Source organism: Gouania willdenowi, chromosome 6, assembly GCF_900634775.1.
Source record: "Gouania willdenowi chromosome 6, fGouWil2.1, whole genome shotgun sequence".
Classification (NCBI taxonomy): domain Eukaryota; kingdom Metazoa; phylum Chordata; class Actinopteri; order Blenniiformes; family Gobiesocidae; genus Gouania; species Gouania willdenowi.
In genome coordinates, this window is record NC_041049.1 from 30,375,210 (window position 1) to 30,402,885 (window position 27,676).

Below are 27,676 nucleotides of genomic sequence, written 5' to 3' on the forward strand. Positions count from 1 at the left end.
GTGTTCACTACAGAGCTTTGATGAATCACAACCCTCCCATCTTAAAACAACTTCCCATTGCCTCCTCAAGCCTGTATCACTGGGAAACCATCAAAATGTGGAGAAGAAATAAACAGCTAGAAACAATGAGAACATTACGATGACATAATATTATAAATGGTAAAATAACCAAAATTATTGTTCAATCTTACTTGTGAAAGGTAATCCCACGGGATCTTGTATATATACTGCACTGGTTATTGCAACCAAAAGCTGCACAAAACACCATCATAGTTGCTCTCTCAGTGCCAGCGTAGCGTGAGGGGACCCCTCCATTATGGGGGCTGGATTATACAGGGTCATAAACCGCCCCTGTTCCTTGATTCATGTTATGTTTTGACCAAACCCCGGCACAGATATGTCATTTAGACCACAGGGAACTGTTTTAAAAGGTGAAAAACGGGTATAATATGTCCCCTTTAAAATGATCAATGAAATGACCAGACAACAATGTAATGCATCATACTATAGCCGAACAATCAGATTAAAATTAAATGAAATTAACAGCGCCAAAACAGTATTGAATGCCTGTTATTTTCTCAGTGTTCAGAAATGTATTAAATGTATCTATACTTAGATGTTATGTTGTTAAAAAATAATTGTACAATTTGACGAACCTTTTATTTTATACAGATGCCTTTGTGAATAATAAATCAAGTTCCAATTGTGCAAGTTTTCATCTCTTCCTCTTGTATGTTTATACAGATGCTTACTGTATGCAAGGGAACCATGGCAAGATTTATTACCAAAAATAAATGTAAGTGGTCAAAGTAACTAGTAACTTTTACTTTGAGTACTATTTAATTGAGATACTTTTTATTTTTTGATTTCATGTATGACTTACTTGTACTTGAGTACAATTTCAATCAAGTAACAATACTTCTACTTGAGTAGAATATGTCAGTACTCTTCCTTTTGTTGATGGTGTTCAGGACCCTTAGCTTACATGCATACATGTACACACTTACACATGTTTACAGGCAGATCAACACACAGCACATGTGTAATTAGAGCTACATATCAAAGCTTACTAAGCCGACCCTTCTGACGATAAGATGTTTTCAGCTGCTCTGCGATCACATTTGGGCCCTATTCCAAGAAGCTGGGTTCATAAATCCTGGCTCAGTTCAGGTTAAGATGGGACATATAAAGGACTTTCTATTCCAAAATCTTTTGTTGTCAGGCTATGCTCATAATAAACCTGAGGATGATCACGGTCTGAGCTGCAGATGTTTCAACATCTGAGAAAGTTTTAACTAAGGCTGTGTTAGAAAGTAAACACTACTAACATGAACAACTGTTTCACCTGGACCAAGTGCTGAGTGCTGGTTCAAAACCGATAAATGGGAGGGTTGTGTCAGATGTAAAAACGCAACGCACAGACAAGGTGATCCGCCATGGCGACCGCAGAAAGGCAAAAAAGCGAAAAGATGAAGTGGTTTGTTCAGTAATACTTTTTCTACCAGATGAAACTCAGATTGAATGAAGAACAAGTACTGCAGTCGACTCACAAATAAATACACCACGAGTTCAAAGTATTTGCAACCGATACAAGATGCCATTTCCCTCAATAAACACTAGTGTAGTTTTTTAAAACTACATCAATAAGACATTTTGAAATCTTGATATATTTGTTTACCCAAAGATTTTATGGAGGGGTGGATTATTTTTTGAAACTGACAGGGATATGAGACAAGTATGGGTTTTTTCCTCCAGTCTTGTGGACCTATAAGTCGATTTCTGAAAAAAGTTTCCTTAACTCCTCTTTTGATATACTCGTTTTAAATCCTTTGCTGAAATTTTAAATTATTTTGTTTTGTTTGAGTATATATTTGAATTTATGTAAAACAAAAAAGGGCGAATATATTAAATGGACCTGTGACACGGTAAAGAAACTACCTCTGTTGCATTGTGTTGTTCTTAAATTTTAAATATATTTCACTTTTCCAGTTTGTTGTGTTCATTTTGAATTTCCGCACATTTGCACGTCAATTTTACCTTTTGGTACAATAAAGAAACCTTTAGAAAAAAGAAACAGCCGTATATACTAGTGGAGCTAGAAAAAAGCTCTGTGAGGAAAATAACTGTGTGTTTGTGGTATTTTTATATATATTATGATAGAGCATATCAAAGGAGTGTGTATAGTCCAGCAGAGAAGTTTTGCTGTGTCATTGGTTTCATTAGGACAATCAGAGAGCACTTTTTTTGGTTCAAATGAGGGATAGAAATGTTGATGATCTACAATGGTGTGTAACATGAACCACTGAGGTTATGGTTTGTATGTATGTGCTGTGTGTGAAGCAGAGGACTTGAGGATGCTGACTGATGTGTGATATCACATGCAAAGCTGTAGTGAGAAACATGAAGGTGTTGATTACAGAGGACGGCTTGCTGTCAATCGTGAAGCCTGCCATTTATTTCCCCTGAGGGACAGTCGTCATTTCCAATATCTTATCCCCATGTTTGCTTTGCTCTGAGCCAGGTTCCCAGATCCTCTCAGCACCGTGGCCCGTTCTCCTTCTCCACACTGCCCACCTCTGTGACCCAGGACAGGCTATCTCCTGTCCAGACCAAGCAAAGCCCTTTGGGAATCCTATCCACCGTGTTCTAATTTTACAAGTTATTGATAAAAAGAAAACTTGTTGGCTTGAGCCTCTTCCAAGAAGGGAGTTAGCTCTGCATGAAATCTGTTCACCTGCAAAAAGAGGAAGTAGAGATTTATGTCCCCAAAGAGGCTATTTGTTTAAGGTATTCACACACACTCACACGCACACACATGCTTTGTTGCACACCAGTCATTTGCTGTCCCAATTGCAGCATGTTTTTGTTTGCACCTAAGTGATTTATATGAATGTTTGACATGTGATTTAAAGCCCAATGCTTGAGCGGTCATTTGCTGCCCGTTTGTTTACCAGAGTCCTGTGGGAATATCTATAGTTTCAATGCTGTACTGTGTCTGTGTGTGTGTGTGTGTGCGTGTGTGTGAGAGAGTAGCTGGGTTTCCATTACAAATTTTTGCTAAATAAAAGCAATATTTCTAAATGTCGACAAAGTATTATTGCTCTTTGAACGTGTTTCCATTGAACGTTGTTTTGGGCAGGGACCCCGCAACTCCCGTGAAATCGACGCTCCATAACACCTGATAACACTCCATATTCCTTTATTGTTTGATGTCTATTGTGGCAGTAATCAGTTTTAAGTATAACGCTAAGAAATGTCCCAGTCTCCTCTTCTGTTTACATGTGACCAGGTACCTCAAGTCATGTGACCGTATGTCACGTTCTGTGGCGTGTTTTTGGGGGAAATAGTGTTGCAGAAAAGGAAAAAACGCTTTTGCAACACATTTCAATATTAAAATGTCTGAAATTCCTCCTCATGAAAGCGTAACAACTTTTAGCCATATTTGAGTGTTTTTCGGAATTCAGGTGTTTCCAATACCAGTTTTTATTCCGCTATTTAGATTTTGTGCATTTCCAAAGGTAATGGAAATGCAGCTTGTGTGTGTGTGCGTGTGTGTGTGTGTGTGTGTGCGTGTGTGTGTGTGTGTGTGTGTTTAATCGTAACACTCTCTATGATGAGCACAGAGTATAGGCTAGCCTTGCTGAGTCAATCCTATGAATATTATATGAAATACTGTACTGTATTCATGCATGCATCCGTTTTCTTTCTATGAACATTTGTTTGGATCGTCACCTCGCACAGCCATGAATTTGTCCAGAGCAGCAATGTTCCATATGTCCGAACCTAGCTTCCACTGACAAAGTTTACAAGCATGGCATGCTTTTTTTTTCAGTTTTTGTGTAAACAGCCGATATTTAATTGTGTGTAAACTTTGAAACTCTGGCATGATGTGCACAGTCGCCTCCAAAAGAAATATTGTGTTCTGTCCCAGTTAAGACTAATGGCTTCATAAATACATTTTACAGTCGAAATGTAAAACGCAGCTTTGTCGTGGTATTAAACCCGCTGTGTGCTGAGCTTGTAGAAATCCAGCACTTACGCAAAACTGCTGGGCAACAGAATCTACTACTAATGTGACACTGAGGTTCTCTACAAGAACTTTAGTTTGTTAGCGCTCCAGTTAGACATCAGCTATTTGTAGTGAAGTTTGCATGTTCTCCTTAGCTTTGTAAGTTGTAAGGTAAATGCAACAACATTTAGACAATGCTGCCTCTCTGTTATTTGTGGCTGTGAATTCAGGCTGCAGCCAATCTGACAGAAGTTGACATGATAAATGACCCAGTTTCCTTAGTCCAAAAACATGCCTTGGATAATTAGTCTGTAAATTGAAATTGGGAGGGACTGTGTGTGTGTGTGTGTGTCACCAAAGGCTCAGCCGACAGTTGCACAGCTTTGTCGTTCCTCTTGCGAGGCATTTGGGTGCACTGGGAATTGGAGCTCCCTGGTACCTTGCAGACTGAACTGAGCAAGAAGCTCGTAAAGCAAACAAACAAGTGAGCGCTGTGTTCTGTCTCAGCGCTGCAGGATCCAGCAGTAATCCTGACTGTACCATTATACACTAATGGCTCTGGCACGCTATATCATGACCTGTTGCCAAGTTTAGCACATAAAAATTGGCAAAAAGACCTTGTCAGCAAGAGAAAGGGAAATAATACCTTTTTTTTTTAACATTACAAAGGTTTTAGCACAGGGGTGTCAAACTCGTTTCTTTTCTGGGACCACTGAATAATCAGGGCAATATCATACTGTGGGCAGTATTAGATGCTGTAATGAGGAACAACGTAGGCTTTCACAAAGTAATAGCTTTTTTTGGTCATTGACACATTTTAATTCCTAATTCTGAAGTTTTTAAGCTCAGAATTTAGGGCACACCCTCTGAGGATTTTACTGAGACAGCATCCTTGGAAGTCTTTCCTCTGACAGATCCATCTTATAACACTCATATGCTGAGCTTTTTCCAAGATCATGCTAAGTCTCTCCAAGGAAACGTAAAGATGATAAATCCCATTAGTCACACCAGAGAAATTAGCAATGGTGGTGGTGGTGGTGGGGTGATGTAAAGAGAGCAGTGGAGATGCAGTATTGGTACAAGAATCATGTCATAAGCAGAATTTAAAACCTGGGGCAAGTGGGATTTTGTTCTTCTCTTGTTTGCTTTATTATAATTTAGTACGTGTTAAACCTTTGGCCATGCATCAGCGTGTTCCTCGTCCCCTGCTCTTAAACGCCTGCCCACCTCAGCAGTTCCCTATCCTTTTGGTGATGACGCAATTGACATACAATTGCTGAGCTGCGCGGTAAGAATCTGTAAAACATTAGCCAGCATAAAAAGGAAGGGCTCTCCATGTTCTGCTCCCAGCAGGCCAAGAGGGAAGGATTTATATGTGTCCTCTTCTGGTTTCTTTACTTAAGGTGTTTTTATCATCACCTTTTATTCCTTTGCCTCATAACTAACATTACTAATGCACACAAATGCAAAGTATGAAGATAACTGGGACATTTCCATGAATTAAGATGTTTTTGGAGATTGCACACAAGTTTGATTAATAATACTTACACTTTGTTGTTATTTTAATTTATTGAAAATGTTTACTTTACACTGGCATAGTGATTTTTTTTGTTCTTTAAGCGAGATTGATTGCATTCCTGTGGTCTTCTTTTAAAAATTAGATAAAGGTTTATTTTGTTCAAAGCCTTGATGAAGGCTGAAGAGTCAGCGGAAACCAAGCTGCCAGGTACGATCATTTTTGTCATAGTGTAGGCCGCATAAATCAATAAATGGAGATCATTTGCAAAATAAAAAAAATGTAAAAGGTAGAAATTGAAACTCAAAAATTTGTTTTCATTTCCACTCTTTTTGACTTGTGAAATGTTTGGCATATTATTTAACTGTTTTTAGTGGGAATGCACCAAAATAAAAATTCTTGGTCGAAACCAAAAACCAAAAATGAGAAAACTAAGGCCGAAAACTGAAAACCAAAACACAGCAAGAAATAATTATGCCAATGATTAGTACTATTGATTTAAAATATGAAAACATACATTTCATTCCAACAATGTATTATATAAAATCAAATACTAAATAAAATGTTGAACTTGTCCCCATTCATGTGTACGTTAAATAATAATGTTCAGGCCTATAACTGACTGAGCTGCTGAAAGATGGTCCAATTAAATTTAGCTCATAAAAAACACAAAGTGAATTTAAGTTGTTGATGAAGAGCAGCTTCTCTTCTTTATCACAGGGAAATCTGTCAGCTCTGCTCTCCATCTCCTGCACTCTGTGCACATTTCTAGCTGGGTTTCCATTACAGATTTTTGCAAAATTAAAGCAATATTTCTAAATGTCCCATGAAATCTAATCCTGCAAACACGCTCTGCATTCCTTCATTGTTTAACATCTAATGTGGCACTAATAATTTTCTCCTCTTCTGATAACGTCGTCATGCTTTCTTCGAGAGAAGTGGTCATGTTACGTGTATTTGCAGAAAAAGTGTTTCCATGGTGCTTTCGCGACAATGATGAAAGGCTTGAAATTTCTACTCATGGAAGCGTAAAAATGTTTTAGCGATCTTTTTTTTCCGAAATTCAGCAGTTTCCAACAGGATTTTTTAATTGCGTTTAATTGCAATTAATTAATTACATTTTGCGCATTTCCAAGGGTAATGGAAACACAGCTTCTGTCTCCTAACCGGATTTCCACACCCTGCACCCTGCTTTGTTCATTCGCACATCCAAGTAATGATCTTTATAATGCAGATCAAATATACTGTAGTCGTGAGGTAGTGCCTATGAGGGTCCGTCTGGGACAATATTCAAAATGACCTCTCACACACACACATGAAATACTCCTATATACAACTGAAACACACTCACGCACAATAGTAAAATAGTATCCAGACACTCGTGTGCTGACCCCAGTGTTTGCCCACGTCATCACAACATCCTGTTTGCGCAGGGTTGTTTTTGAGACGAAAATGCACTTTTGAGCCATTTTCAGCCATTTAGGTGCATCTTTTGGGCTCTTTTGTGGATTTTTCAGTAACACCACTAACAGTTATGCTATAAACTGTGTTTACAATGGTACTGGCAATGCAGATAATATTTATACCTCTACATTAAAAATCACCACTCTACCTTTAAATGAAGGAGAATTTGCAATTTGCGTCTGTGTGGCCTAAATCTGTCTGCCCTTCAGAATGAGAAAGTGAGAAAAATAAGCACCAGATGGACCAGAGGGATCAATTATCAAAGATACTTGAGCTCAGTTTACCTAGTGGGAAATAAATATGTACTGTAGGAACTCTAACATTTCAATGCAGTACTTTCACTGAATTAGAGTGCCACATTATCAACATCCATACCAGCATTAGACCAATCCAAGCATTATACAGGACAGTACAGGTACATCTAAAAAAATTAGAACATCATGAAAAACTTTAATATTTTTTTGGTCACTCATTTCAGAAAGTCAAACCCATATATGTTATAGGCTCATGACACATAGAGTGAAATATTTATTTCATTAAATTTTGATGATTATGGCCTACAGATAATGAAAACTCAAAAGTGTCTCAGTGTTTCTGGAAATTAGAATATTACATAAGATCAATGAAAAAAGGACATTTTAAACAAAAATGTAAGGATTCTGAAAAGTACAGTATATGAATTACTAAGCCTCCATGCCACGCCGCATTGATGCAGTAATCCATGCAAAAGGAGGCCGAACCAAGTATTGAGTGCATAGAAATGAACATACTTTTCAGAAGCCTTACATTTTTGTTTAAAATATCCTTTTTTTTATTGATCTTATGTAATATTAAAATTTTCCAAGACACTGAAATTTGGGTTTTCATTATCTATAAGCCATAATCATCAAAATTTCAAGAAATAAAGGGTTGAAATATTTCACTCTGTGTCATGAGCATACAGTATATCATATATGAGTTTGACTTTCTGAAATGAGTGACAATAAGTTTTAAACTCTGTCATGATATTCTAATTTTATGAGCTGTACCTGTATATTTGTGTATTTTTCTGTTTTTGGGCCACCAGTTGGCCATGTCTGCACTGAATGATTGGTACTGGGCATGCACCCCCAGGATTAGAGTCCAACCTGTAACAAAAAAGTAAACGAGAAAGACGACTGCAATCATGAGAACACTTCCATCTGCAGGTGTAAAACAACATTACAGTAAGAGCCACAATCCTCTGGATCTGAAGTTCTCACTCACTTCATGAGAGTTGACCTACTTTGTGCTGCTGTCTGCAGTGACTGCTGAGATGTCTGCAATATAAAAGTCTGAATCTATTTGAGGGAAGGCAATGACAAAGAAACAAAATGGAAGTAAAGCCAGAACCACCTTCTGGAGACTATGGGATTTTAAGACCTCACAGACCTGACAGTAAGTGGGAACATAGTAAGCTTAATTGGACAGAGAGCTTCTTTACTATAACCCTCAAGTCAAGCTCATTGGAAGTCCTGCAGGCTGATCTCCTGGCCATTTCTTCACAATATCAATTAACCCTAATAGGCTGAACGATCTGCTGCTTTTCTCTTAGAAGCATTTAATATAAGTCAGAGTTCCTCATCACAGGACACCCAGTGAGCTAAAAAGGTCCCCAACGAGCAGAATAGTCAAATCAGCGTCATTCATGTGAAGATAGTAATGAGGGATAAAATAGGACAAAGAAGGGAGGAGGGGGGTGGGGGGGTGATTGTCAATGAATGATTAAGAAATGGCTGGCAGTTATTTGGCACTGAGCTATTTTAAGACATCCAGTTTCCGGTTCCTTTCCTCAAGAAAAGGAGAAACTTGCCATCCCAGTCTGATGAGGGTGTGGAGGACTGAGAACCAGGATGTTGCTGCCACTCCTTCACCTTCATGGAAAAGATGCTGATTTCTGACTGGAATGCCTCAACATAAACAATATTGCAGCAGTTAGTTTGTGCTTTGACACAACGGTGTGCACACTGTACCTCAATAACATGGCTGCTCGCTGGCATCCACACTGCTGCCCTCCTAGTCCTAACTCTGCAGCCAGGAGGAGACCTGGGAGTTTACTTTGCTTCGGCTATTTTAAGTCAAGAAAGTGCAGCTCAGCTAGAAATGGTAGCTGTCTGATTTTGCTGGGTGTGTGAGATGGGTCCCATTTTCCTTATTTACATTTGTTCAAGGAAGCATGGATCTGTTCACACGGACTGGGATACAGAAACAAACATGAATAGTTTCAATAATCCACTGCTCACTTCTGGCCCTACTCTCCGGTCTGGACTTAAGCGTTTTTTTACGCGTTTGCAGTTACGCGTCTCTCTCCTGCGTGTATTCTTCGGTCCAGACTCCTGACACGTCCACCGCAGTTGTGTAGATTAGAGTAGATTAAAAGTGCGTAGTCTGTGAATTAAGGCGGTCTGAAGCAAAGGAGGATAAAAAGGCCATGATGTCATTTGGAGCTGTCTAGATCAAGGAACATGGAGTTTTCCCAACGCTTGTAAATGTCATAGACATAGTGCACTTTTAATTTGAAACGCCTTTGTTGATAAACAATGTTACAGGTTGATTTGATTAGATTTTTGCAGTGTGAAGATCGGACATATTTTTCTGTTTGAACCACAGTTAACATTTCTGTTTTTTACCCCTCATACTAACGATAGATTAACGTTTCTTTGTGTGGAAACCCTGATTTTATTAACATCTTCCATTCCTGTATTCAGAAATGATCAGCGCATCAGCATCATATGTCATCAATACGGTACCTGCTCTAAAGCGTGACCGAGTCTGATGCGCTGGAGTTTGAGGAAATGATCCCGCAGAGCGTCCTGCTTTAGGACAGACATATTTGCAGTGAAACAGAACCATTGGCTTTCTACATAATACGCAGTTTTAAATATAAATTGTTTAATTCCTTATGGAGCTGATATGAACAAGTTTCAGGTATCCATCCTCTCATGCGCATTTCACCAACCTCCGCATATGACAGCTGTTTCACTTATTATTTACTCTGAGTGGATCAAACTGTGGCTTTATGTTGGACATAGTGTGAAAATAGTTGGACATCACTGTGACCAACGTGGGCAGAAGTCTGAGGTCTGTCAGAGTTTCATTTATTGAGCAGCAGCAGCCAAGGTGCAACTCTGATACGCACAGATCAGCTCCATGACGCAGCACCTACAGAAAAAGGAGTGGATGGCACTGATAAAATATAATGACACATTTTTTCCTGTCTAGAACTGTTAAATGTGAACATATAACCCTGTGACAGTGTAACAGTGTCAGTTTGGATAGATTCTTTCTGGGAGTATTTTCTGCAATATCATGAGAGCGTGTAGCTTAAATTGTAACTAAGTCCAAACCTCTAGTGCAATATAACATATAATTCACCTGATCGGGGTGCTGCACTTATTTAGGTTCAGAAATGTTAAGGGGAAAATAATTAAAGCAGACAGGAGAATGCGCGCAAGGCCAGATTTGAATGGGAACATCCACATTTCAAGTCCACTCCACCTAGAGTGCATAACTGGGATCAAGGCACACAGTGACTGACTTAAGTACATTTCATGAGATCATGAAGATCAGGGTTTCCTCTGTACTTCAGTTCTCACCCAAAGTAGAAAAAGTATCGACATCTCTTCACATTCAAAACATACAAAATAATAATAATTTAACTATATAGTTACTCTAGACCTTTGTTGTCCTCACAACCCCCCCCCACCCCCCCCCCCCCCCCCCCCCCCCCCCCCCCCCCCCCCCCCCCCCCCAGATTTAACACTGTCTCCCTTTTTGACATGCTTTTCCTTCTAATAAAGTTTGAGCTATAGAGAACTGGTGATGGTCAGATTTCAGCAAGCTAATAAACATTATTACTTAATTTTTTTCTCGAAAAAAAAAAATTTGCACAGATGTTGCAAAAATAGACTTCACTTCTGATAGTGTTAACCTATTAGAATAAGAAAAACAACAGTAGAGGGTAGTGAGAGTCAGCATGTCCGAATCGGAAGGGAAAAGGCAATCATGTTGTTTTTCCTCCACGCCTGAGATATTGTCTCACTCTTATATCTGTGTATTAATTTTCAATTCAATTCAACTTTATTTTTATAGCACAAAATACCACAAATTAGTTTCAATAAGCTTAACAAAATATAAAGTTCATAGTAAGAAAAAAAGAACCCAACAAGATCCACATGAACAAGCATTTGGCGACAGTGGGAAAAAAAACAACTCTTTTTTTATAGGAAGAAATCTCCAGCAGAACCAGGTTCAGAGGTGGCAGCTATCTGCTTTGACTGGTTGGGGTTAGTGGACAGAAGGACGAACAGAACAGGATAGAAGGATAGACCATCAGAGTGTCCCAGACTAGTTGAGCCATGAACAATTGATCAGGAACTGCCATCTCTAGCATCAAGACACCTGAAACAGAAAAGAGAATGAAGGGCGAGAAGAAGGCACAGACTGCAGAAAAAACATGATACACTATTAGCAGGTCTGCCCGCATGGTTTTGTGCTTCGTTTTTAGTAGTTAGGTTAACGTCAAACGTCATGCGGCATCTGCCATGGTCTAAACTGCTACCACTACAGATGAGACTTTGTCTTGTACTGGGCGCACTTAATGGTATAAGCGACCAAAATGCGAGTATATTTTCAGTGTGTGCGAGTGAAAATTTGATCTGGTCCGTGCGAGTGCGTATGGTTGACCTTATTTTGGACGGAGCGGCTGAGTGCTCCGTCACGTCCCTGTGTATTCAGTAGTTAACTGATGCTGAGATTTCCCATGGCTGAGAAGGCATGATGTTATGTGCAGCTTTCTCTGCCAATGTGTGTCTTTGTTTACATGTGTTCTCAGTGTTGATTGGCTGGGAGGCTGGGGAAAGGACAGAAGTAAGCGGGGAAAAGAGGGAACAATTTTGTTCCCACGGTAGTGTGAGTGTATGCCGGTTCTTTGTGTGTTTGATTGTTTATTTTTGGCATGTTACTATGACCTCCATTAAAGCCTGTAAAATTGTGATAATGGCCCGAGTCACGTCATTACAATACCTTTTGGGCTGCATGAGTGTGTGTGCGCCGCCCCCCCTCGCTGCGAGAGGCACCGCGCTAATAATCTACCGGCTGCATTACGTTAAATAAGATAATAATTTACGTCAGGTTTGCTTCGGGCTCGGGCCTACAATTTAAGGTAATGGGTCGGGCTCGGGTCGGGTCGGGTCGGTGAATGCCCCGAGTATAAACACCAATGCGCTCCTTTGGAGTCAGGCATAACGAGTCTTTCACTGAGTGTGCGCTCACATTGAGGGCAGCAGTAAAAAGGAAAAACGTGCCAAGTGCTGTGATAGAGCGTACACTATGATGCCAGGCCAGATGTTCAGCTGTGGTTCTCCCAGAGCAGGGGTCTGCAACCTGAGGCTCTGGGGCCTAATGTGGCCCTTTGACTCTTTTGCAATGGTTCCCTATAGCTTTAAAAAAAAAAAAACTATTGAAATAGGGAGTTATTTTTTACAGAGGCTATTAATGATTAATGACAAATAAAATAAAGATATAACAATTTGTTAATCTAAAATAAATCACGTTGTGCAATGACTCAGCACCTTCCTATACTTTACCTCCTGCAACATCTACAGACTATCAACTTTCCTGCACTTTTGAAGATGGAAGATACTGTTTTATTTCTTGATGTCAATTTTAAAAATTTAATTTTAAACAGTTTTTAAGTTTCCATTTACATGATCAATATAAATCATTCATTATTCTATATAATTTTAACTGCATATAATTTAATTCACTGTATTGTCGTCATTGAGAAGGTATTTTTTGGCTCCAGGAGGACTTTAATCCAGGTGACATTAGGTTAAATGGTTCCTTGTAGAGTAAAGGTTGCAGACCCCTAACCAGGGGAAGAGGGTTAGGAGACCCCACTATCAGAGCTGGACCCTCTGAATTGAATTCCATGGGGTGAAGCAATGCAGATGCTAAGTTGGTTATGCTACTGTTAATTGAATTCAAGTACAGCCTTTCTACAAAATAAAAAAAAAACAGAATACATGTAACCTGTTGTTATGCTTTGCTGTTATTTAAAAAACATTTGTAACATCTTCTTTTAAAATTATATAAAATAAATTACCTTTTATTTCAGCCACTGCTTGTTGCAGAAAAACTTAATACTTCATACAAAACAACGGTACGCCAGTTTAGTCAACTATTCATCAGCATGCGTGGCTATCCTGTACCCCACCCACCCCCCACTCCACCCCTCGTCCAAAAAAATGGTGCGACCAAATTCTGTGCTGGTGCATTCAACTGAGAAATTGGTCGCACCAGTGCTACCACTGGAATAGTTAGTGTAGAGCCCTGGAGACCCTGTCCACTTTAAGTTAATGCTAATATATGGCATACGCTTTAGTAAATAAGTAGGTTTTGAGTCTAATGGTTGCACGTAATGGTCTGAGGTGTTGTGACCATTACAGACAAGACCATGTCCGCTTTAGGTTATTGCTATTATACAATATACGCTTTAGCAAATAAGTAGGTTTTCAGTTTAGCTTTAAAGGTGGAGATAGTAGCAGCCTTGCGTACTAACTCCCAATTTCCACTGGATGCGGCTCAGCTGCGTTACGTTAACGCTGCATTGACGTAACGAGCTGATAGGTTTCCACTTTAGTCTATGTGTTAAAAACAGGTCCGCTACGGTGCGTGTCAGCTCCCTTCCAGATGCGGTAGTCCGGTGCCCTCCGCCAGATATACGCAGGGCTTCTATTTCTGGCAGACACTGGAGCACGACGCATCAATCAGCACAGAGCAAATGAAGCTAAACAGGAAATTAAGCACGTATTCCGCAATAAAATGTCGGGTTACTTTTCAAAATAAAACACTTCAGATTATTTTTCAAGTACCAACATCACCAAAACGTCATAATGTGTAAAAACAAAATCACATTCACTATCTTGTTTTCTCTCATACTGTACCTGCACTGTAAACTGCAGCTACTTTGATTTAGTTCATGTTTTACTGGTGCAGTTTTATCTCTTCTCTGTTGGCTGTTGATAAAAAATGTGTCTATGACAAATCCAGAGAGTCCAATTTTCTTGTACTCCTAGGAACACTGACCTGTTTATCTGTTTATTGTTTCGTTTATAACACATACATTTAACTGCATTATCGCGTGATTATATAACTATCGTGAGAACTCCTCTGTCTCGTGACGTCACAGTTGTCCAACCAAAGCAGACCGTGGCACACTCAAAATGCAACCGGTGGGGATTCCCAGACAGCGAACAGCAGGGTAATACCGGATCGGTGCCGGTGCCAGTGGAGACGTATCCAGTGGAAACCCCCAGTAAGATTGGGAGCTGGTTCCAAAGGCGAGGAGCCTGGTAGCTGATTGTGCTTAAAGGATAATTCAGTATCAAAGATAATGCCTAAGGTTTCTACTATGGTGCTGGGTGACAGAGTAATGCCATCCAGAGACACTATTTGCTCTGATAATTTACCTCTAATGTGTTTTGGACCAAATAAAATCACTTCGGTTTCATCCTGGTTAAGAAGGCGAACGTTTCGGCTCATCCAGGATGTGATGTCTTTAAGACAAGCCTGGCGTTTTAATAACTAATTAGATTCATCTGATTTAATCGACAAATAGAGTTGTATATCATTGGCATAGCGATGGAAATGTATATTATGTTATTTGATAATGTTACCTAGTGGAAGCATATATAATGTAAAGAGTGTCGGTCCCGAAACTGAATCTTGTGGAACTTTTTGATTAACTCTAGCATCCGCTGAGGAGAGATTATTAAGCGCCGTTTCTTTAATCCCCAAAAACACTTTCCAGTCTCTGAAGCAATAAATATTGATCCACTGCATCGAAGGCTGCACTGAGATCTAAGAGCACCAGAACTGAGACCAACCCTCTGTCTGAGGCTAAGAGGAGATCATTGGTTACTTTTACTAAGGCAGTCTCTGTGCTGTGATAGGCTCTAAAGCCAGACTGAAAGCTCTCGTATAAATTGTTCCTATGTAGGTGATCACATAGTTTACATGCAATTATTTTTCAAGAATTTTGGAAACAAAAGGGAGATTGGATCTTGGCCTATAATTTGACAAGTCACTTGGATCGAGGGTTTTTTAAGGAGAAGTTTGATTACATTGGTTTTAAAGGCCTGTGGCACATAACCCGTTACTAGAGACATATGAATCCAATTCATCATATTAGTGCTAATTAGTGGAAAAACATCTTTAAATAGTGGAGTTGGGATTGGATCTAAAAGACAGGTTGTTGGTTTAGAAGCACTTACTATTGAGGTTAGTTCAGATAGACCAATTGGAATGAAACTATGTAAATGAAAGCTGCATGTTGGAGTAATTTCAGGAGCTGTTTTGTTTAAGAAATTATTGAGCACTCCTGCCAGGTTGGACATTAGCTTTGTTTCTGTTTGTTAGAATTTTATCAGTAAAGAAGTTGATGATCAGGTTGACAGGAATAGAGGGTTCAACAGAGCTGTAGCAATTGATGAGCCTGGCTACAGTGCTGAATAGAAACTGAGGATTTTTCTTGTTTTTCTCTATTAAAGTTGAGTAATAGAAGTTCTAGCTTTGCAGAGAGCTTTTTATAAGCTAACAAACTCTTTCTCCAGGCTTTATGAACTTCTACCGTGTTTGAAGAAAGCCAGTTCCTTTCCAATTTTCGTGATGTCTGTTTTAAAAAACGCAATTCAGAATTATACCAGGGAACAACCTTTTTATGATTTATTGTCTTCTTTTTAAGAGCAACAGCATCCAGAGCTGTGTGCCGTGACAACATTGCACTGGTGACAAGATCATCTATTGTCTGTCGTAAGACATTGGTAGCTACTCTCTGTTGAGGTATCATGTGGATCAGAAGTAAGCAGTGATGGAACTAAATATTTAAATCTAGCTACAGCTTTTTCAGACAGTGATCTACTATAGTGTACTCTTCTCTCAGAATTTAAGCAGGCTGATATTCTAAATTCAAAGGACAACAAAAAGTGATCTGAAAGAATAGGATTTTGAGGATATATTGTCAGTTGATCAATATCTAAACCATGTGTTAGAACAAAGTCCAGGGCATGATTAAGATAATGAGTTGGTTTTGTAAAGCTGATTGAATCTAATAGTGAGGTAAATATTTTATTTACGCTGTTGTTTTCATCATCAACATGAATGTTTAAATCACCTACTATGATAGCTTTATTAGTTCTCAGCACCAGATCAGTGAGAAAGTCAGGGAATTCAGAGAGATACTCCGGATATGGACCAGGAGGACGGTAAACTATAGCCAGTAAGATGGGTTATTCTATTTTATTATTGGGATTACAAATGTCAAGAGAAAGACTTTCCAATGAATTATGGTTAAGTTTGATTTTTTTGGGGTGACTGATAAGCTAGAGTGGAAAACTGCCGCTGCTCCCTACACACAGCCCCCACAGGGAATATGTTGGTTATCATAGTTGGCAGGGCTAGCTTCATTAACTCATTCTCTGCCAGAGCAGCCAATCCTATATTGCCAGGCGTTTTAAATGATTTTAACTAATCTTTCAAGACCCACAGAATAGTTTGTACTTTGACAATCTTAGCTTATTTTGTTCTTCTGTAATCAGCAGTTGAATATTCACACAAATTGCCAGTTTGTGAGGAAAAAGCTGAGAAAAAAGACTTTTCTAAATAATCTTTCAACTTTCAAATTATTATTATTATTTTTTTTTTTTTGCTTTAGGGACACCTGGACATTGGTTTCCTTCTTTAAAACTACAAAAACAACACTGAGACAGGGCTTTTGATGGCAAAATTATTATTATTTTGCTATCTAGGTCAGAGTTGAATGCATTTCTTACTGTATTTTGGCATTCCTCCAAGTCTCTCCCTCCATCAGTTCCCACATAAGCAACTTCCTCCTCCTCCCGACATGCCGAGTGTCACCGCTTCTCCCTTTTTTTTTTTTATTGTTTTCTCTCACCATCGCAACACTCTCAATGGTCCACTGAGTTCCACACATGCTCTGGTCGAGTGTGCGCTGCTGTGAGTTGCTTGGAACTTCAGCATCAACTCTCGTAATGCAATCTTCTGTTCTTATAAAATCAATTCCTTTCCCTCTGAGCTCTGCCCATCACGAGTGATCTCTCATTCAAAGGTGTGCTGCTGCACCTACATGTCACCAGTTGATCACTACATCATTGTACAAGTTCGATATTCACGGGCGACCTTGGTCACACTGTCTCCTAGCAACCCCAGCCGAAAAACACAAGTAACGTCTTTAGACGTCTTTGGCAGTCAATGAGTTAAGAGCAACAAATTCTTAAATTTGAGCAATGTCTTAGTACGGCATAATAAACCTAAATGATGATCAGTTATAAGATCATCTGATATTTAATTGTCCACATTTAATAGTTTTTTCATTGCTCTGTGTTCTGTATGTAGTTTTAATTTTGATTAGATTTTTATGGTTAACTCCTCGACTGTGGGTTTTAGTTTGCACTGCATGTTGCTCTGTACTGCTCAGCACAGTATTTATGGGAGATAAGTGCTCTCTGCTTTTCTTAAGGAGCTTATCTATGGAAGTGTCTTTATTCTCAGCTAGTCATGCCTGTGTAGAGTTGTGAATCACAGACTAAATTTATTTGATTTTAGCATTTGCACTCCATGTAAACTAGGATGAACACTTTGTTTTTTGAACAGATCAGCACATTGCCAAAATAGATTGAAGTTATCAATAAACGTGAAATTATGGAGTTTGCAGCAGGATTGTAAGAAGTTGTGCTGCTGTAGTAGATGGCTAAAGCATTTTATACCTCTATTTAATGAAGGAAGAGGACCAGAGATACTGATTCTACACATGTCTTTAGAACGTTAAAGAGAAGGTTTAACTCGCTCATGGTCCGTATCGATTCACGTCAGGTGGTATCGTTCGTCCTTACATGTAACACTTTTAGTGCCAATTACTGTCAGCTTGGGTAGCATTTGATTAAGTTTGTTTGAGATAGTATGTACTGTAGCACCTGGAATACAGTGTGTGATAGCATTAAGGAATTTAAGGTTTCTACTTATTGAGTCACCAATAATGAGTGTGGTTGGAGGAAAAAGAGTGCTCGGAATGAGTGTAGGCTTGGTATACTGACCCGGAGCGTCCGTCGGAGGGTGGAGTGAAGCCTCTGTCTTTGGAGTTGACTGGTGTTGGGGCATCTGTGTGGGAATGTCTGATGCTGCGGGGAGATCTCCGTTATCGGCTCCGATTGGGGTTGAGGCAGCTCTGCGTCTAACGGCAAGGGAGTCGCTCATGTCTGCGGTGGATCCACCGCGGACAGCTGGCAGTGAGGCGGTGCAGCAGCAGAGGGATTGGAGCAGTTTTTGTCGGTGGCTGTGCCCGTGGAGCTGATGTGCCTCAGGACTGCTGTTTTGAGGAGGTTTTGATGAGCTACGGAGGAGGATTTTGACCGGTGGGAATTTAATTCAAGCTGTGGTGGAGGTGTTTTCTTGGCGGTCGCTTCATTTGGTTTAATTGGACTGAGTTTGTCTTTGTTTTTGTGAGAGAGAGCTTCAAAACGATTATGGAGAGTAAGCGGAGGTTTCAATAACACCATTTTCCATGTTATTCTGACGTCTGCGGAAGACAACCTCAGCCAACGATGGCAGGCGTGGTGTGGAACAGGACAGTCTTGAATCCGGCCATCTTGATCATTGATGGATAGATATTAAGGCTATATATATTGTCTACTTGTTTTATTAATGGACACCTTCAGTTTAATCGTTTAATTGTTTTCTTATCTCCGTTTCTCAGAATAATCACTCTGAATGCTGAAGGCACTGAAATGATACAGAGTTTATTCAAAGTGGCCACTATTCTCTTAAAGCTGCCTCCGGGCTCACTAAGTGCCTTGTGTTACTCCTCCAACTTTGAAACAGCGTTGAATATTTGCAGATTTCATTCTAGGGACTGGTTTAACTCACTTAGGAAAAGCAGGAGCTTTGCTGTAAATGGTAGAAAGTTCAAGTGCTTTCTTCCTAACATAATGAATCGCACAGAGGGTGAAACAAAGGCTGTTACTTGTACAAAGGCTGGCTTTTTTCCCAGTAGGAGAACTGTACTTGAGTTTCGGGGGAAAAAAACAAATCCATTTGGATGTTTTACAGCCTGGAGGATAGCCATGAAAAGCCAGGAGATATCTGAGAAATCCTTTATGAGTGGTTTAACCTCGTCAGACATAATGTTGGCATTAGTCTGTCCAGTGTTGTAAGTGTGTTATTAAATACACTCATCTTTGTCCTCCCACTGCTTTACACGGCAGTGAAGCATGAGCGTGACTTTTTGTTTTTCCATCATCATCATTTGTCAGGGAGTACCTGGGTGGAAGCAGAGGAGTGTGACTCCTTTTGATGTATTTCACACAGTGTGAGATGCTGTTTTTCATTCCTGTTGCTGGTGGTGTTAGTTGGGGCCTCTTTGGGCATGACTTTTGAATGCACTTCACCCTGTTTTGTGGTTTTCGAACAAATACTGAGCTTTTTGTTTCAGAGCTGCATCATCCTCATGGTTTTCTTGATTAAATTTCCTGATCACTTCTTAGTAAACAGAATTTTAATGTGGTTTATGAATGAGATTCAATCTGCACGACTCGAGATTTATAGTTGGTTTTGGCATGTCAAAGGAGGACATGCAGACTTCTGTATGGTCTGTGTCTGTCTGTCAGTACAGGAACATGAGAGGTTGTGTTACATAAGGCTGTCAGAGCGTGAGCCTGTTTATGCATGTGTGCCTGGAGAGTCTCACTCTGATGGTAAGCTGGGACCCTTTAATGTTGGGCTGATCCAGGTCCCATACTGTGAAAGAGGGACACTATTGTCAGAGCAGAAACCATTGGAACAAACTGTTCCAACTGCCAGCTGTCCTTTACTAACAGTATTGGTTCTACTGGACCTTCGTGTAGCCTTTGATACCATGGACCACACCATTCTAATAAATTGAGTCAAACACCAGGTGGGCCTCTCTGGTGCTGTTCACAAATGTTTGGTAAGTTTGTTCTCCTCTAAGGTCACGTGGTGTGCCTCAAGGATCAATTTTAGGCCCTGTTTTATTTAATCTGTTCATGCTCCGTCTTGGGAGTGTCATCAGGAGGCATGGAGTCAACTTCCACACTTATGCTGACGATACACAGCTGTATACAGTATCTCCGTGTCTCCTGATGACACCAGTCCAATGGATGCTCTTTTTAATTGTATTTTAGATATCAAATCCTGGATGGCAGAAAACTTTTTCCAGCTCAATCAGGACTAAACAGAAGTTTTAGTTATCGGCCCTGAGGCCCAGAGAGAGAAACTTTTACCTAAACTTCAAACAGCACCTTTGATTCCCTCCACACAAGTTAAAAACCTGGCCGTTATTTTAGACTCAAGCTCACTTTTATCTCTCACATAAAAAATATAAAAAATTAGGTTTTTATTATTTGAAGAACATAGCCAGAGTCCGCCCCATTCTTTCTCAGGCCAACACGGAGACGCTAATGCATGCTTTTATCACTCGTCGAATTGACTACTGTAATGCCCTGCTTTCTGGTCTTTCCAAAAAGAGTATTTTAAGTTTCCAATTATTACAGAATACAGCAGCACGTGTCCTGACAAAGACCAGGAGGAGGGGACACATTACACCCATTTTAAAATTGCTGCATTGGCTCCCTGTGTGTTTCAGGATCAATTTTAAGGGTCTCTTACTGGTTTTTAAGTGTTGTAATGGTCTTGGTCCTTCTCAACTTTCAGAATTACTTTTAACCTATGAGCCTTCTATGGCCCTGAGGTCCTCTGGCGCTGGCCTTTTAATAATCCCAAAAGTCAGGAAATGCAGTCACGGTGAGGCATAGTTCCAGTTTTATGGCCCCCGTCTGCTTGAGAACCTCAGGGCTGCAGAGAACATTTATATCTTTAAGAACAGGCTCAAAACCCACCTTTTCAAATTAGCTTTTAACTAATTATTTATTAATTTTAGGGTTGTTATCTTTCATGTTTTTAATGTTATCTTTTGTTTGTTTTTAAAATAGTTTTAGGATTGTTATCTATTATGTTACTTTTATAGTTTTAGGATGATCTTTTATGTTGTTTTTATAGTTTTTTTTATATACAGTTTCAGGATTGTGTTCTTTTATGTTGCTTGTATAGTTTTAGGATTGTTTTTTTTAATATTGTTTTTATAGTTTTAGGATTGTTTTTTTATATTGTTTTTATAGTTTTAGGATTGTTTTTTATATTGTTTTGATAGTTTTAGGATTGATTTTTATATTGTTTTTATAGTTTTAGGATTTTTTTTTTATATTGTTTTGATAGTTTGAGGATTGTTTTTTTTATATTGTTTTTATAGTTTTAGGATTGTTTTTTTATATTGTTTTTATAGTTTTAGGATTGTTTTTTTTATATTGTTTTTATAGTTTTAGGATTGTTTTTTTATGTTTTTTTTTTTAATAGTTTTGCTATGTTTTAAGATTACTATCCCAGTGTTTCTTCGGACGGAGCCCTGATGAGCCGTAGTTGCAGTGGTGCTGTCTCTTGGTCCTCAATGTTGGTGAATAGCTTCTGCTGTTTTGCTGTGCTGGGGGCTCTGTCGCGATGCCCTGTACTTAGGGATTGGAATTGATAAGAATTTAGCGATTCCGATTCCATTATCGATACTGCTTATCACTTCGATTCCTTACCGATTCTCTTTGAGTGAGGGAATTAAATAATACAAATGGCTTTGTTTGCTTTAACTGTTTTTTTAATCTTATCTTTGTCTCCTTATATTTCTGCGGGAATATCAGCTCTCTTTTAATCCACCAGGTATAAATTGTTTTCACTGGATAATAATATATACAAAAGCGATACATATCATTTATAAACATATGACACATTTTGGCTACAAACGTTTGAGAATATTTACAGTGCTCTTTTTGAACTTGAACAACTTGATTCAAAACTAATTCAGACATAAAACAAATAATTCTTCTGTAAAAAAGAACATATTAACCAAAAGTACAGCTGCACTTATTGTTATGTATTTAAATGGTAAAGCTTTAGTTTAGCCTTTGTTTACATTTCTATAAATGGACCTTCAGAGACGCCATCACCGTCATTACATGTGATGTCATCAACTGTGTGTGTGAACGTGTGAAAGAGCAAACTAAAGACAACGATCAGTACGAGTCCGTCTCCCATGTCTGATTACTTGTTATGAGGACATAAACTGGCGACGAGGTGTGTGTTCTTGCTGAAGTTTTTTGTTTTCGGAAGAAAAGTCAGTGCAAGAAGTAACTTCAGCATGAGTGTACAGAACCCGGAAGTGACTAGCGTAGCAACAGAGATGCTACAAACACAGCACGGAGAACAGCACAGCTGCGAATGGAGGAGGTGGATTCTCCAGTGGACAGCAAACAACTATATGGTAGAAGGAGCTTCACTTGGTGCTAGCATAAACAAAATATTCAGGACCTGGAGAAGTTTGTCGTTACGTATTTGTGACGTATGAGGAACCGATAAGCGGAATTGAAATACAAGCAAACAAACGATTCCTAGGAATTGGATTACTGGGAACCGGTTCTCAGAAAAAAACTGTTTTTTGATTCCCATCCCTACCAATACCCACGGACTGTGGCCTGCTTCTGGTGCAGACGGCTCCTTGTCATGTCTCCTTACCTAGTTCCTCCTCCCGGAAACTTGCTGTAACATGTACTGCAGATGTACAACTTTGCTGTTTTTCTCTGGGACTGCACAGGAAGTCACATACCAGTGACGAGTCCCACGCGTAACTTAGGTTTGGTTAGACTAGTTTTGTTGGGCTAGAAGATGACATCACAGCTGATTTAAAAAAAAATCTGAACTCAGCATAAAGCACACATAATACAGAATGTAAATGTGCTGTCTTCCTCTGAGTATGCCAATGGATTCCCAATTAGAGACAATTCATATTTTCTTTGGTTGGCCTAGCACATTGCTAAGCAGTGTCAAATGTTAGTAAAGAGGACGAACTATGTTTGTGATCCAAATTATCAGTTGAAATACTTTTATTGAACCATTAGAAAATATGACAAAATTTGCTCTTTCACATGGGAAGTGAAGGGTATGTGAGGTTGGAGAACAGATGATTTCCAATCACGCAAACGGCTGAAGAAAGTCATGCTGTTGTATATCACGACTTGGTGACTTGTTATTCATCCTAAAACCATAAAACAGGATATGGTTATGGAAATTGGTACAGCAGAGCATCGCAAAACATTGAATCGGATGAAAAAAAGCCACCACATAGAGCGTGATACTTTATTTTGCACTATTCACTTTGTACATTTGTGTATGTGAGCTGTTGGTGTGTAACACAGAGCATTCATAGTTCTCATGCTCAATGATAACTGGTAAAAGGGTGCCTTAAAATATTGTGTTTGCTTGGTCCATTGGAGCTTCTGTTAGTTTCTGGCTCTGTGTGTTTGTCCTGTGATGGACCGCTGGCCTGACCAGGGTGTTCCTTTGACCTCATAAATGAAAGGCTGGAGGTATCTTTACTTTAATATCCATGCACAGATCTATTTTTTACATGATCCCAGAAGACTTGGCATTCTTTACCAAGAAACACACTCAAACTTTCCAACAGCTGATTTACACACCCCAACTAATGCATGTATTTTTTAGTGGGAGTCAACCTGAGTGCCAGGAGAAAACCTGAGTAGCTTGTGTCAAATATATTTTCTACTGCAGATAATTTCACTCATGTGTATATTGGTTCTTCTAACAGGCTTGATTTATTTAAATGATCATATTGTGGTGTTTGGTGCTCATCTTTGTGTCTGGTTACTCAGTTTTAATCCTCATCTCTCATCCCTCCACTTTCCCTTCTGAGAGGACCTTATACCCACCCCCTGGGATGCTTTGTATGCCTTGCAGAGTGAGTGACGGAACTCTGTCTAAAAAGTAGTGACTCCAATTGACACAAAGTGAGAGAAAAATACACAAAATGAAAACAAAACGCACTAAATAGTAGAAAAATACACAAAACAAGAGCAAAAATACACTAAATAACAACAAAAATACAAGAAATGACTCCAAAAACACAAGATACAATGCTAAAACAGCACAAAAAATGAAAGACAAATATATATATATTTTGGTACAAACACATGTACAATGTCTCTTCAAACCCTTCAGCCAGATTCTTCCGGCTTCTTTGTCTAAACAGTGGATGATGAATTCCAATATTAAACATACAGTGAAGGATCTGTCTTTGCTCTTGGAGCATTTACAACATCGTTTATCAGCTACAGTAAGCTTCCTCTTTGGCTTTTAGCACAGCCTCTTTCAGCTTTCAGTAAAGTGGATACATATAACCTTTAGACATTATAAATGGTACCTGCTCAATCAAACAGTTAAAAAAGGAGGTGGATAACTTTAAGTACAAACTTGGATGTTTTTTTGTTTTTTGTTTTGGTTTTTCTTTACATTTTCTTATAATTTGCCGTTTGTAGAGTCTACAACTATTTGTCTTTTCAAAGTAACCTTAAACTTTTATGCTTACAGTTTCATGATAAGTAAGGAAGGGAGATGTTTGGAAGAGGAAGACAGTAAATTATAATTTTGTAAAGCTGCTGCATAACCGCTGCCTTTTAAAAGGTGTGTGTGTGTGTGTGCCCGTGTGCGTGTGTGTCTAAAAGTGTAAAATACCAACACCAAAGCTGTTGACATGCCTTCACGGCCCTTCTTACTGCTCCTCCTACTCCATAGCCTTTGCTACCACACATAGAACTGTTTCCTTAATTTTGAGCACTTTTGTGAGTACACATGGTACAGTTATATCCGGGTGGATGTTTTAGTCAACATGGTGTTAACATTACTGATATGAAATTTGATGACAGCTAAATGGGTTGTTTGTTTTTACAAGATGCTGTAGAAAGATTTGGCAGGTTTACTTTATGAGCTACAAAGTCATTCCTACAGCAAGTCAAATTATTTTCACTGAATTATGAAGTGTATGTAGTCTTAATGCCAGTCTCAAGATCATATTTTGAAGACGTTGGTTTTTGTCTCGGACTGGTCGAACTTGGAATTTTCCGCCAAGACCAGTCTAGACCAGCATTGATCTGCTATTCTTCAACTTCATTAATGTGATAATAAAGAGAAGCACTTTGAACTGTCCCTGATCAATAATCTTGTAATTTGACTTCAAACATTTAGTGTTTGCTCACTGATCGTTCTACCTCCTTGGAAATCTTTATGTGTCAGGAATCCCTCTGAACACTTACTTTAGGTCTTATTCAGCTGAGAGATAAACATTTTATTTTTTTTTTTCAGATATTCCAAATCATTCTGGTCTTATTAGTGGCTTTTAGATACATACAAGGATTTATTTTTTGCAAGGGTTTAGTTGAACAAATTTGTCAAAATTTCAGATGTTTGTCTGTTTTGTATTTGCAAAGAAAACTAAAATTAAAGAAATAATGCACTTTAACTTTTACACCATATCATGTTTTTTTTAATGGTCATTATGGTCTTTGTCTTGATTCAGTCTTGACTCCCAAAAGTCTTGGTCTCGGTGCATTCCGGTCCTACGTAAGTCCTGGTCTTGAATAGTGTGCTCTTGGGTACAACAATGAAATCATGATCACTTCGCGATTGGCTAAAGCTTAAACTTAAAACACAGATTCAAGCACTGATAGTACTTGATATTTGTGAATGAATAATATCAAAGAAAGTAATAATGTTTAAAATAATGATATTTCTTATGATAGAAGGGTGGTCAAATTCACAGTGCCTCACACATCGCCATGGATGATGGGTTAGGCTTAGTCAAACCATTATCCCTTTGATAATGGTTTGAAGTCTGAGATCTTGAATTTGGCCTCCAGATGTTTTGATCCAATCCAGTGAGTCTGTTGTCAGTGTTGTGGAGCCTGATATCACAGCATACTGAGGAGGTCCAATGGAGTGTTTAAGTAACAAAGTAGGAGCTGTCCGACTGGTAGCGGGTGCTCTTTGGATTATTGGTTGATCTACAAGAATAGAAGTAAGTATTAGGAATATATTCAATATCTAATAAAACAATCTGCTGCTATGTTCATAATCAAAAGGAGAAATACTTTAATATAGCAGGTTTATTAGACCAGAACAGCTCAAACAGCTGCAGTTTACTCTGCACAAAACAAGCCTGCTGTGCATCCGATGAACCCCGCTGCTCTCCTAATGTTTTCCCTCAGTGTGACGGCGACTTCTCTCCCAGTACACCCATCAGTTTCTCAGGGCTGAAAGCTCCTGCAGAAAGAAGGCGGTGGTGGGTTTGATGTTGGTTTATCAGAGCTCAGTGACAGCATTTGGTGTATCCCAGGAAAGGAGATTTGCAAGGTCTGTGGGTGGACATGGGGGTTAGTAATTAGACATCCTCAGCCTCTATCTATCCTGCAGGTGCTAAAGGAGAGCTAAAATAAACCAAACTGGATGGTGAAATCATATTAGACGTGTAATGCCACCATGCTTTAACTGCATTTTGCAGTTGTTGTTTTTACCTGTATGACAGAAAGCCTTTTTTAGATTTCATAATTTAAATATCAGTTTATCCTGTTTTAATTATCATGGTAACATAGACTGCAAAGCTCACTTTTTTAGTTTGTCAATAAATCCCAATGGCTTTAAAAACCAACAATTTTTGTCACAGAGTGCATGGTGGCTTAGTGGTTATAGCACGTCTGCCTCACAGCAAGACGGTCCTGGGTTCAAGCAATGAGGTAGACACTTGGGTCCTTTCTGTGTGGAGTTTGCATGCTCTCCCCGTCCTTGCATGAGTTTCCTCCAGGTACTCTGGCTTCCGCCCATGGTCCCAAAAACAGAAATGTTTGGTTGACTGGAGTTTCTACATTTCCCATCGGACTGAATATGAGTATGAGTGGTTGTCTGTGTGTTGCCCTGCGATGAATTAGAGTCTTGTACAGGGTGTATCCCTGTCTAATGCCCGTTGAGAGCAGGAGATAGGCACCGGCAGACCCCTGCAACCCTGACAAAGGGAACAAGCGGGTCAGAAAATGGATGGATTGAATATTTTCAGAAATGCAGTTTGACTGGTTTTTATTTTTCACTATAGACAATTGACTGTTGTTGCAGGTAAATAACTGTGTTTTGTGTTTTGCTGTATTATTTTTTACCATTTTCTTAAACGCTGATCATCAGTGGAGTTGTTCAATCTGTGTCTTGTATCAAAATCACAGTTTGAATTAATTTTTTTTTTTTTTACTTTTAGGTTTTGTTATCCTTTATGATATTCTTCATTAATTTTATTTTATTTTATTTTTTTTACTAATAATCCATAGTCACAAAGCATTTACTTCCTATCCATGCTGCTTCGGGGGCATGGCCGGACAGTCTTTGGATAGGTCTGATACATAGCAGGGCTAACACGTCGCTATCCTCACATACTTTTGCCCCAGTGTTTAATTTATTATTTAATTCATCGTACAGGTTTTGGGCGTGTGGGAGAAAACTTCAAACAGAAAGGTTCAAACCTGGGTTTGTGATTGTCCTTTAGTCGAACGAAAGATTTCTAAAGATGCTTCGCAACCAGCAGTTACTTTTTCTACATGACCACATGTCCCTGCAATGTAGATCAACATACCTCTGTCTGTGTTTTCCTGCAGATGCTCGCTCGTCCAGACTGGGAACACAAGAGAGGCTCTCGAGGATCTCAG

At 39.1% G+C, this 27,676-nt stretch overlaps 1 protein-coding gene across 2 annotated transcripts in view; it reads left to right on the forward strand.

The window, feature by feature from the left end:
* LOC114466173 (cGMP-inhibited 3',5'-cyclic phosphodiesterase A-like) overlaps window positions 1-27,676 on the forward strand; it is a 139,953-nt gene that overhangs the window by 59,607 nt on the left and 52,670 nt on the right. For both annotated transcript variants that reach the window (XM_028451730.1, XM_028451731.1), the window contains exon 2: window positions 27,626-27,676. In XM_028451730.1, the coding sequence (XP_028307531.1) occupies window positions 27,626-27,676 (51 nt within the window). The remainder of the gene's footprint in view (window positions 1-27,625) is intronic.